At 44.0% G+C, this 13,074-nt stretch overlaps 1 protein-coding gene across 39 annotated transcripts in view; it reads right to left on the bottom strand.

Annotated features, from left to right (window-relative positions):
• Window positions 1–12,771, bottom strand: part of UBE2D3 (ubiquitin conjugating enzyme E2 D3) — a 36,850-nt gene extending 24,079 nt beyond the window's left edge. For 8 of the 39 annotated variants that reach the window (XM_008267547.4, XM_002717211.5, XM_070047795.1 and 5 more), the window contains exons 1-2: window positions 11,791–11,929; window positions 10,854–11,012 (exon numbers count right to left, since the gene is read on the bottom strand). In XM_008267547.4, coding sequence (XP_008265769.1) covers window positions 10,854–10,877 — 24 coding nt within the window. In that variant the 5' untranslated portion in view covers window positions 10,878–11,012; window positions 11,791–11,929. The other 31 variants (XM_070047791.1, XM_070047801.1, XM_070047793.1 and 28 more) reach the window with 10 other exon arrangements.
• Between the last annotated feature and the right edge of the window lie 303 nt (window positions 12,772–13,074).

Here is a 13,074-nt window from a genome sequence, read left to right as displayed (position 1 = left end):
TGTGTACCATACCCTAAAATCATATCACAGGAATTCCTACTAAGACAGACTGAATATGTAACTACATTAGGAAACCACAGGAAGCATTTAGTTGAGTGAAGAATGTAAACTAAGTTGCCAAGATGGTTTTACCCTCCCAACTACCGTATAGAAATAGAACTCATCTCTATTTTAGGAGCCTCTTAAGAGGGGAACAGAACCATTAGGTGTAGGACACCCTGAGACTCAAGATATGTAGAACATGGAAGTAGGACTAAAGGTAAGTTTTATAAAGGGTCATTTCTCCATAGGATGTTCTTGCATTCAAGATTTATTTAAGTTAAAGAACCTGATATGGTATTTGGCACAGAGGAAAGAGAACTTCAAATGCAAAACAATTTCCAGGAGGAATACTTCACAAAGTCTATGGGCAGCAGGCATTTGGCCAACCAGCTAAGATGCCAGTTAGGATGCCCACATCCTATATTAGAGTACCTGTGTTCAACTCCTTGCTCCAGTTTCCTGATAATGCAGATCTTGGGAGGCAATGGTTATGGTTCAATTAACTGTGTTCCTACCACGCTTGTAGGAAACTTGATTCTGTTCCCCATTCCTGGCTCCAGCCCAGCCCAGCCCTGCCCTGGGTATTGCAGGCATTTGGGGAGTGAATAAGCAGAGAGGAGCACACTGTTTCTTGTCTCAAATAAACTTAGAGAATTAAAAAAAGTTTATTCTAGTGTAAAAATTTGAAGTCCATTACATGAGGTCTTCAAAAAGGTAATGGCCTACGATTATGAAAACCGTATGTGGATTGCAAATTTTTACCCCCCCCCCCCAAAATAAACTGACCTTTTAATTTCATTTTCCGTACTTTAAGGATCTCCCATGTGGATGCAGAGGCCCAAACACTCAGGCCAACTTTTGCTGCTTTTTCGGACACATCGGCAAGTACCCTTTTATCACTCAATGAATCAATGTCTCAGAATGAACATATGAAGTAAATTAACGCTTTTCCTACAGTTCAGTTGGCCTAACTATCCAATGTCCATCTGTATCTCACCAATGTTCATCTGTATCTCACAGAGTGTAAATCAAGTGTTATTTTTCAAGTTACACGGCCTTTAAACAAAGGCCAAATCAGAGAACAATTATCTAGTCCACTGCAAGAGGAAACAATTTACTGGACCCAAGGTCATTTTCAATAGAGCACCTACTCGAATTTTCAAAAGTAATCTTGTCTACCATTTCCATTTTAGTAAACATCTATTAGTGCCTGTAAGTTTCACAAGCTTAATTATTTACAGAACTAAAACTGTCAGCTCATTGCTTCATAGTAGAGATGAACAGTATTGTGGACCAGACAGCTGACATGTGGCCCACATAAAATTCACACTCCACTAACAGGAGAATGCCCAACTCAGGTGAACTCTTGGCCAAAACAGGAAGAGCTGGTGGGGAAGAGTCATATAGAGCAGGAGTTACTACAGGATTCATTCACTCTGAAGGGACATTAAGAGGAATCAAGTACACACACATTCAGAGTACAGTGCATCAATTTTGGAGTGACTGGGGTTGAGCCCACTTCAGATTCCCATCCAATTTCCTGCTAATGTGCATCCTGGAAGGCAACAGATACACGGCGGTTTAAGTATCTGGGTCCCTGCCTCTCATGTGGGAGACCTGGGTGGAGTTCCTGGCTTCAGCCAGGCCCAGACCCCATTATGGGCATTTGGAGAAATGAATATGTAGATGGAAACGTTGAGTGTACATGCATGTTTCTCTTTTCTCTTTCAAATAAACTTGAAAAAAAAATTCAGACAATGAGTTAAATCTTTTTAAAACTGTTCTGTTCTTAAAAAAAAAATCAGACACTTCTGTGTGCTGTTGTGGGGCCAACTCCTTTTAGGATTATCTTCTGCACTGAAACCTTCTACACAACTCTTGAGAATCTAGTCCTTTTCCAGTGGCAAGAATGCTACTTCTCTTTAGAAGCATAAAACATTTATAGGAAAAGCAGTTAGAAGACCACTCTGCCATTTTCTTCTAACCTAGATAAATGAGATCCCCGAAACTCTTAAATGGTCTAGTTTACCACATTATGTTAAAAGTCCTACAAACAAATCTGAGATTGAAACAGGTTTAATACACCTGATTTAGCTGCCTGTTTCCTTAAGATTTAATAAGCACCATGATGGTGAAGGAGGCTGGGCTCAGGGGATTCATTCACCAAGAAGATCTTTCAACAGATAACCAACATTTTCAACTCAAACTATTAAAGTACTCTCATCTCGAAGTACATTAAACAGTAATAGTTATGGGGCCGGTGCTGTGACGTAGCGGGTAGAGCCACCACCTGCAGTGCCAGCATCCCATATGGATGCTGGTTCGAGACCCGGCTGCTCCACTTCCAATCTAGCTGTCTCTATTATGGCCTGGGAAACGAGTGGAGGATGGCCCAAGTTCTTGGGCTTCTGCACCCACTGTGGTTAAAACCCAGAGGAAGCTCCTGGCTTTGGACTGGGGCAGTTCCGGCAGTTGCGGCCAGCTGGGGATTGAACCAGCAGATAGAAGACCTCTCTGCCCCTCTTCTCTTTGTGTAACTGGCTTTCAAATAAACGAATAAATCCTTAAAAAATGGTTATATGATTTTTAATTCTGAAAACATTTCTTCTGTGGAATTTTAAGATGAAGCTGACAATGTGATAAGATCTGATCTCTGTAAGAAAAGACTTCTGACAGTTAAAATTGGGAAATAATTTGGTCAGTGTCTATCAGCCTTTGTCGTTGTTTAAATATGGCATTAAATTTTCTGCTCTCTACATGTTCCTCACTCAATGATAGATACATGGTGCTGGCAGAATAATACACTCAGAACAGGAGACCAAGGCATGTAGCACTGCTAGGGAAGTATAGGAAATGGCTGCTGCCTTCAAAGTTTAGAAATTAGAAGTACAAAAGCTGCTTATGCATAATGAACCTATAAAGTAGCCAGGCTCAATGAACCTCTAATAAGATTTAATGCCTCTAATAAAATCAACTAAGCATTCTTAACTTTCTTTCAATGACAACCTCTACTTGTGTATCATATCAGAAGAACTGAAAAGGCACTATTTATGGAAACAAAGCTTTTACTGTCAGAATACAAGTCCATTAGTAACACATTCTATATTGTCCAAATTTCATTATTCCCCAAAACTTGTCAACTCAGTTACTGTGATAAGACCAAGTACGTAGATTCTACCCCTAATTATAAACTCCAACAATCTGTTACCCAAATCTCCACTCATCTTGCAGTTTCTAATACAATCGATTCAATGAGAATGGAATGAGATTCAAATAGGTACAATTCCTAACAGTGCTTTTGGGAAACTTAAAAGCTTACACTACTATAGAAAGCTAATCTGCTGTGTGTTGAGTCCATTTCTTTCAGAACTAAATTTACTTGCCTTAAAGATAAGATTTTGATTGTGAATTGGCACTGAAAGACAGTCCTTGCCTCAAACCCATACTAAATGACAGTGAACACTCCCTTTGGGGCTGGATGAAATGAGGGCATCACATGGAAGCAGGGGTTAAGTTAGGTGCGTTAGAAAGAAGGAAATTGAAGTTACGAATCACTCACTAGGAACCTCGCAAAACACAATTCAGATCAATGATAAAGGTCAAAATGCAGTATAATTATGTCTACTAGGCAGACAACACTGATTTGTTCATATAATTATCAAGCTAACTGTAAATAAGTTTAAAAGGAATTCCTATATACCTTATGTAAATACAAATATAAACTTCTCAGAAATGTTTCTAGCAATTATTTCCTAAGCAGTTTGGCAAAATCATGAATGGGGACCACAGTTATGGCATAGCACATGAAGATGCAAGCATGGCATCCCACATGAGCGCCAGTCCCAGCTGCTCCACTTTCCATCCAGCTCCTTGCTAATGTATCTGGGAAAACAGCAGGAGCTGGCCCAAGTAATTTGGGCCCTTCCACCCACAAAGGAGACCTGGATGGAATTTCTGGCCTCTGGCTTCAGCCACAGCTATTGTGGCCATTTGAGGAGTGAACTAGCACATGGAAGATCTGTCTGTCCTGCTCTCTAAAACTCTGCCTTTCAAATAAAAATCTTTTTTTAAAAAGATGCTAAAACCAATTCTTAGAACTCCAAGCTTGAGATCAAAAGAAGGGGACAGGTACTTGGCACAATGGTTAAAATGCTGCCTGGGACTCTAATATCCCCAGTGGGAGGTGACCGGTTTTTGAGTCCTAGCTACTCTGCTTCTGATCAGCTCCCTTCTAATGCACATCCTGGGAGGCACCAGGTGATGGCCCAAGTACTTGGGTCCCTGCCACCCAAACAGAAGTTCTGGATTGAGTTCTAAGCCCCTGGTTTCAGCTGGCCCACTATGGCTGTTGTGGGTATTAGGGAGTGAACCAGCAGACATAAGTTCTCTCTCCCTGCTTTCTAAATAAAATGAAAAATTTCAAACAGGGTCACAAGGAATAGTTCCTTTAAAATTCACTTTAATTTCTGAGAAATCCTGAAAGTTTCTATTATTGTAAGGATTAACAGGTAGGTGCTGTACAATGTCTCACTAGCAAGGTATTAACTTCCTGTTTAGTTGTAATTATAGATATGACAAGTATGCTTCTTCATTAGACATGATACTATAAATGAACTTAATGAGTAATACTACAATTTTCTTCCTTTAGATCATCACTGAAGGTCACTTAAGATTATTCAAAGCTGTTCTTTTCTAAGCATTTTATGAAATGGGAAAGACAGCATGTCAAACTTCATTTCTGAGCTTTAATCCATGAAAGCAAATATTACGGACATAAATAAAAATTAACAGTAGCCCAGGAGTAGAAAACATCTCATTATGTATTAGCCATTTAATAGAATGGCTAGGATTAATAAATATTCCAACTGGAACCAAGCAACCAAACAACAAATCACCACATAGACTTCAAAGGATAAATACAACAAATGGTCGAAGGTTGAAGATTATGCTGAATGCATAGTTGGGAAATAGAATCAGATGTCTGGACCAAGTACAAGGATACAGAACTTTCCCCCTTCCCACGTAACAAGGTTATGGGTGCAGATCTGAGAATAAACCCTATATAATAAAACAAATTGGTTCATCAGATAATTAATGTGTCTGTTCTCAATTACACTATTCGATTTTGAAGTAAGATTGTAAGATCACCACTGTGCTAGCAATACCAGAACAAGAGCATAAAATTTTCCAGTTAAGGAATGGAAACAGTTGAATTTCCTAATTTCCCAAAACACTGGTTCATATTGACAAGGGAAATTAATGTTACAAAAGATAAGCCACACTAACGACAAGATGGAATACAGAAAATTATCTAGTATGTCTTTAATGGGCAACCATGGCATGTAAATACCAATATTTCTCTTTACAGTAATAGTTTGCCATACTAAACTTATTCTTGAAAGCTGAAGTTACACAAAGTGACAAACACCCACTCTTGTTTATTTGCCCTTTTTCTCCATTTAAAGCAGCTTCTCACTGATGATTACAGCCTTACTCATTTTTCTTTAATCCCCTGAGACTAGATTACTGTGCCTAATGCAGATAACGCCCTTAGTTCAGTATTGATTAAATGATTACCAACTATATCTGTGGTTCTTAACCAAAGGGCTTCACTTTCTCAATCACTGAGAGAACATTCAAAATGTCTGTCTCCAGAGAAAATGACTAAGACCCCACATTGCTGAATTCTTTAAAAACTCTCAATGTTCTTCTGATGTATAAATATTTACTCGCGTCTCAACTACATACATAGGCTGTGCACTGTGACACTGCAGATGAGGCTACTGCCTGCAATGCCAGCATCCCACATGTCCTGGCTGCTCCACTTGTGATCCACTTTCCTGCTATTGGTCTGAGAAAAGCACTGGAAGATGGCCCAAGTGGGCCCCTGACACCCACATGGGAAACCTGAATGAAGCTTCTACTAGCTTCAGCCTGGCCCAACCCCAGCTGTTACAGCTATCTGGAGAACTAACCAGTGGATGGAAGCTTGCTCACTCTCGTGCACGCTATCTCAATCTGTAACTCTTTCAAATAATTAAAAAAAAAAAAAACTACATATGTAAGTTAATACATTATATACAGTCAGGTCTTATATAAATGGATAGAAGAAACTGCTATTGAAAGAATGTAGAGGTAAGCCTTGGTACTGTATCAGACACAGCTTGGGATGCCTACATGCTGTACTAAAGGGCCTGAGTTTGGATACTAGCTCTTGCTAACGTGCACCCTAGAAAGCAGCAAGTGATGCCTCAAGTAGCTGGCCTTGCCACCCACATGGGAGGCCCAGATGAGTTCTCAGATCCTGGTTTTGGTCTGGCTCAGTCCAGCTGTTGCAGGCATTTAGAGCAGTAAACCAGTGGATGGGAAATCTTTCTGTGTCTGCCTTTCAAAAAAAGTAACTTTGAAAATCATACAAAAGCTAATCCATGACGTGAGAATTTAATCTTCAACATTTTCACCTCAGGAATCTAGTTTCCTCTTTAACAGAAAGAGGTCATTAGAGCCAAATGCTTCAGAGATTTCTCTAGAATTTACTGTTTTTCCAGTGCTAACAAGAATACTGAACTACATATGAAAAACATAAGAAAAACACCGTGTCAGTTGTTCCTTTTCTAAATTATTAATGTCTATATGATCAGTATCCCTCAATCCCACGATAGTCCTACATACTAAACTGACTACAAACAAGCCTTGAGAACGATATAAAAAACATATCAAAGACTTAGTCTATTCTCTATAAACTCGCTGGGAACCAGAAAGTATTATTCACTTCAAGAGACCCCTAGAACTTGACACGTGGTAGTTTCTAGTCCTTCCAAATGTGTTATCAGCTAAAATCTAAATTCACAAGTCAACTACAACGTAACAGTAAAACTAAACCCCAATTATTTAAATGTAAAGGGAAAAGGAGCTTATTTCAGGTAGTGAAAATTAAAAATACATTCACTATAAACAGGGGAGTTGAAATGGCCCGTCTGAGTTTGACCTCTTGAGGCAGATCATCTTGATTTGAATCTCAGTCACTAATTGTGTTACTAGACAAATATATGAACCTCTGTGCCTGTACTCCATCCATAAAATGAAGTATCTCACATCCAGGTCTTGAAGATCACAAAGTTGCTACTCACGAACAACTTGGAAAGCACGGTAACAAAAATTAGTCTGGTCTCAGCTGTTATAAGCAATACTACGTAAAAAGGAAAACCATTTTTAATGACAAAAATCTCAAAGATGAAATCCAAATGTTCAAGAGCACAAACTCTGGAGCCGTATGGCCCGAGTGCTAATCTAACTCTGCCACAATGTAATAAGCCCAGGTGTGTTTTCCCTAACCTTTTGGTGCCCTAGTTTTCTATAAAGGCATCTCAAGAAGTTCATGGAAAAATGGAGCTGGTATGTGTTCTGCTGCAAATACAATTGACAGCCATACAGTTTTCTCATAATATACATTTCTATCAGCATTCTGAAGATCCCTCAAATGCACACTTAATTTTGGTGCCAAAAACTTGATCTTTTAACTGCATTTTTCATATTTTTAAGTACCTTTATAATTTCAAAATGGAGATAAAATTGTGTCTACTTTCTAGGTCTGTTATAAAATGAACTGAACTTATACAAGTGTTTCCAACGGTCCAAACACATAGCAAACACTGGATACATGAGCTAATCTTTTAGGCCTAGTTCACGTAATACTTTAGATAATGCAAAGTCCTGAAATATCCCACAAACCTATGTACTACAGTCATGTTGTCAAATGGGAATGTTAAACTTGTCTATGGCACCCAACAACCATCATCTCAATTTATTCTTGTTTATCACCTTATTTAAGACCATACTGCTTGTTCCAAATAAAGGATACAACTAAAGACAGAGTAAGGCTGTTTGAAAGAACTACTAACAGTTAAAAGTACTCCAATAAGTACTTCGATAAGTTAGTGAAGAACAAATTATTTCAGTATTTCTAATTTGGGGGCTTCAGACAAGAATTTAAAATAAGTAATGACAAGGCCGGCGCCGTGGCTCAATAGGCTAATCCTCCACCTTGCGGCGCCGGCACACCGGGTTCTAGTCCCGGTTGGGGCGCCGGATTCTGTCCCGGTTGCCCCTCTTCCAGGCCAGCTCTCTGCTATGGCCAGGGAGTGCAGTGGAGGATGGCCCAGGTGCTTGGGCCCTGCACCCCATGGGAGACCAGGAAAAGCACCTGGCTCCTGGCTCCTGCCAGGATCAGCGCGGTGCGCCGGCTGCAGCGGCGGCCATTGGAGGGTGAACCAACGGCAAAGGAAGACCTTTCTCTCCCTGTCTCTCTCTCTCACTGTCCACTCTGCCTGTCAAAAAAAAAAAAAATAAATAAAATAAAATAAAATAAAATAAGTAATGACACAAGAAATGTATGGATATCAATGGCTACTGTATCTACTTCTACAACAGAAGTAAAATAAACAGCATGCTCCTTCAAAGCTGTCCATTCACTACAACTGGATTTAGTATCATTTTTAGAAGTTTCCTCATGTGGTTCTGACAGCAACATTTAAATACAAACCACATCAAAATCTTCTATAGGGCGACCTAACAACGTCTCATATTTACCAATTTAAAAGTGACATCTATTGTATCACCAAAATATTTACAGTAAGATATAGATGGTAGTAACTAAGCATACTAGATGAGAAGTCAATGTTCTTTAGTAAACAAGGATTTTAAGTTCTGTCATTAAAATAGCAGTAATAACTGTTTAGAGTATCATGCAACATGGGCCTGTTCAAAACCACATATTAACCTATTAATCCTCAAAAAAACTACGACCTGAAAATCTGTTTTGTCCACTACTGCCATCTCAGTGTCTCGAACAGTTGCCAAGTATATATCATTAGGCACACAACTATTGTTCATTCGTAACAAAAATCTATCTTATAAAGGCACGTAAGTAAGCTTATTCAGAGCTTGAATTTTAATGAGCATTTGTGCTCCTATGTTCACACTCTTAACCATTATTTTATATTGCCTCTCTAGAGCTTTTAAATCATTAAAGTGGTGTCACAGCAGCTGGGTATCACCTGTAAAAGAGAAAAAATCAATGAGACCTTCCTTTAAAGTGTCCTGTTCCACTTATATAAAAACGCTACGGATCTGAAACATTCCATATCTTAGTGGGCTGAAATAATTTCCTGAGGGTTTTGATTTTTACATTGTATTCTTCATATTAAGTACACTACAAAATACAGCAATGCATCCACATGTTAAGTGGTCATGTAAAGGGGTTTATTAAATAATTCCTTATACTTTAGTTCTTAAATCCTCAAAAGTTTTTCTTCCTTTCTTTTTCCATAATCTCAGAAACGAATATTTAAGTTTGTATTCTGCATAAAACAATGGGATGAAGGCCTTAAAAATTTTTCAGTAGCGTATTAAGATTTAAACTTTCATCTCTTGCAAGACACCAGTTTTGCTAAATAAACTCCAAAGTCACACTTACTAATTAAATGCAAATAAAGCAGCATCAGATCTATTTTCCTGAAGCCAAGTTCTTCCAATACCTTCCAAGGAATTTTAAAAAGTAACCTATCAACGCCAGTTCCGAACCTGCAACCTTCCTGTCCCATCTCCTATTTTCCAATAAGGCTGAATTTATTCCATGACATTTTTTTTCAAGTTAGCTGTAAATACTCCACCCTCCTCGATTGTGCAAGAATCAAATACACCACACGTACACAAGTTACGAAAAAGGGAAATACAGTCTCAGAGTTTCAATTCAGGTAAGTCTTGAACAAGGGGTCCTAAAGCAGTGCACAACCTGATATAAAAGTTAACGTTTAACACAGAATATTATTTCACGTTATTTCTAAAGGAGATACCAGAAAGAGCCTGAACCAGTTAGAGCAGCCGCCATCTTAAAATGCGGGACAGAAGTTAGAGCAAGAAAATGAGACTAAACCACCGGAGGTGGAGGTTCCGCTCACCGCCTGAGTTTCAAAAATCCTAGCTTCTTTCAACTTAGATCGATAATTTACTATGAAACCACATTTTAAGTCGCCAAACAATCTTCCCTGCGAGTGTTATTAAACGAACTGAGGCAAAAATAGGTACACCCAGCCTTCCCTTCCAGCCATCTCACCCCCATCTCCCCCGACACCTAACTCCAGCCAAAAGAAAAAGGGAGCTTCCAGAAGGTATTTACATCAGTTCCCAGTGTGCTTCCGATAAACAGCTTCGGGTGAAAATCTGCAACTACCGCACAGAGGAAGTGGCAACATTGTGTCACCCCGGCTCCTCCCAAGCCCACTCAGCCGGGCCTAAAGCTGCCCCGAGTCTATGAAGTTCCACGGCTCAAGCACTACCCTTCAGCACAGGCCAAGAGACTTAGTCCTAACTGCGACCTTAGCGAAGTTCGGGACCCACCAGATTTTTCTGATCTCTCTTCTAGAAGACCTAAAGCCTTGCTCCTACAACTAAAACCAGTTTTTCAAGCACCAAAAACAGGGAGCGCCATGACATCTGCTGGGGTGTCTCCCCGCAATTCCGACCCCCAAACGGGACCAATTTTTAAGAAGCAGAAAAGTCGAGGCGTCTTACATCACTCTCCCGCACCCATAATTTGCAGATTCCATCGTAATATACTCAGAACACCACCTCATTTGCCACAAGTGTTCTCCCTCCCCCAGCTTTAAGCCTCATGCCTTGAGAAAGCACGTCCGGGCTCTTTATCCCCCAATGGGAGAAGTGACCCCAAGAGACTATCTTCGGAACTATAGTTCTGGCCCGGCTCTCCTTTCCTCCCACAACCCCAATTCCCTTCAGCCCCCTCAAGTTACCTTATTAATCCGTTTCAGCGCCATAGTCTGTGCTTTTAGTCTGGCTCCTCTCTCCCTCTCTCGGTGTATGCTCAGAGGTCCGGCCAAAACTCTTGATTATCCGGGCGGCGGGGAAGGATTGTCTCTTGGTCTCACGCCGGCTCTGCCAGACACAGGCGCCTTTTGCAAAAACGGAGCAGATCAGCACTCGCACAGGCCCCGAAGAGAGACCCTGATGAATCCAGGTCCCTTAAAACCGTCGCGCTCCGGGGTGGGTGGGGTGGCAAACCCACCAACAGTCCCTATAGCGAGCTTCGGCCAGGAGCGGGGGTGAGGGTGACGGGAAGAGCGAAGGGGTGGCTACAAGTTTAACTTCCCGGCCTCTCGAAAGGAAGAGAGCCGGGTGGGAGAGGAAGAGGCGTAGGAGAAAGGGGTGGGTGCGGGGCAGGGTCCGGGGCCCGGCAGAGGAAGAGCCGGGGCCTAGTCGGCGCTGCGCCGGCGTCACTAGGGCAAAGAAAGGCACGGGGGGAGGGGGCAGCAGGGGAGTGCGGGCTGCCGCCCGGCTTCCTTCGCTTTCTGCTCAAAGGTGCGGCCGGGGAGGGGAAGGGAATAAAGAAAGGTTGGATGTGTGGCTGTCCCCGCAGCTACAGCTATTCTGTATCGCCCCTGACGCCACCGTACACTCCGCCTTCCAGCGCGCTCCCGCGCGCGCCCGCCCGCCCAGCCACTACCACCACGCGCCCGTGCTGCCCGAGGCTTCAGCGCGAGGACGCGCCCATTCCCCCCTCCCACCCACCCCCCAGCAGGAGAGGCCCCGGCTCCTCCAGCTTCCCCACCTCACCCCACCCAAGCCTACAGGCTGGCCACTCCGGCGGCCCGGCGCCCGGAGGCCCCCTTACCCCGCCGGCACTGGCCAGCCTCCCCTTCCCTGCCCCTGGCTGTCCACACCCACGCGTACAGAGGGGCCGGGGCCTCCCTCAAGCTGCGGCCTCGGCCTCCTCCCCGCGCGGCAGCTGGTGCCTCCCCGGCCCTACGGGGCTCACGCGCACGACACAGCCACAAGATGTCCGCTCTGACGGAACTACTGCCAGCTGCCACGCTCCGCCCCTCCCCCCTCCTCCTGCCTCTTCACCGCCGCGTATCAGTCCGCCAACGCCGCCGTCGCGAGCACGGCACAAATCTAAGGGTGGCGGGGGACGGTTTACTGCCCTCGGCCAGAGCCGAGCGAATCTGGGCCACCCCCTTTTCCTTCTTTTCGGAACAGCACCTTCTTACTAAACAGATCGGAGGTTGGACTGGGAGGGCGGGGGACGGAGGCGGGTCATAGGCTGAGGGGGGAGGGTGGACGAGTGGCGGAAACCCTTAGACTCAGAGAAGCATCGAGAACCGGAAGGAGACCATGGGAGGAAGGTAATGGAAGCGACAGCTGCGCGCTGGTGCCCCACGCCCCTCCCCACAGCGTCCCTCGGTATCCTCACTTGGTATGGAGGCGGCGGGTCTCGCGAGAACGACGTGGACGGCTAACAGGAGCTGGAGCTCTGCAGTGACTTAAGGGCAGTTTTGTGCGCTCTTCCGGACGGGGATCCGCCCCCAAACCTACCAACTCTCGCGAGATGCAGCGGGCCCCCGGCTCCAAGTGGGGCGGGCCCCAAGCAAGCACCGCCCCTGAGTGCTTGTGCTGGTGGGAGGGAGAGGAAATGGAATTCCCCGGACTGGTGTGAGCGCGAGCCGACGCAGCCCTCGCTCAGGCGTCCAATCAAGGGTGTGCAGTGGGAGGTCTCCAGGGTTAATTACTAGATACCTTTCGTCGGGGTTGAGCAGGGTCCTTGAGGGTTCCCGTGCGGCAGGTGAATGATATTTACTCACTTGCCCTCCGGGGCCGGTTAACTGGTGGGGGGAAGGCGCCCCTCGGGAAGGGAGCGGTAATTTTAAGTGGGTCCCAGCTGACTGTGATCAGCGCTCCCACGTGCGGAAACCTGGTGCGTTGCTGACCCTCGGTCGGTACTGAGAAGTTAAGAGGCCCGTGGGCCGAGCCCCAGCGTCGGAGCGGCCTCGAAGCCGAGCTCAGTGACCGCGAGTTGCGTGGCTGGAGGCGAGAAAGTGAGGGGCGGGCTGTTTGTCTAACCCGCAGCCCCTGTTCCGTCAGGTTTAGGCGTGGGAACAGCGCGCCTGATAGTTAAGTATCTCTCCTCCGCCCCGCTCAGTTGCGGTTCGGTTTTTGAGTCAGAAAGTGGCGTAACCC

Source organism: Oryctolagus cuniculus, chromosome 8, assembly GCF_964237555.1.
Source record: "Oryctolagus cuniculus chromosome 8, mOryCun1.1, whole genome shotgun sequence".
Taxonomy (NCBI): Eukaryota; Metazoa; Chordata; class Mammalia; order Lagomorpha; family Leporidae; genus Oryctolagus; species Oryctolagus cuniculus.
The sequence above is the reverse complement of the archived record's forward strand: the minus strand, read 5'-3'. Positions and strand labels throughout refer to the sequence as shown.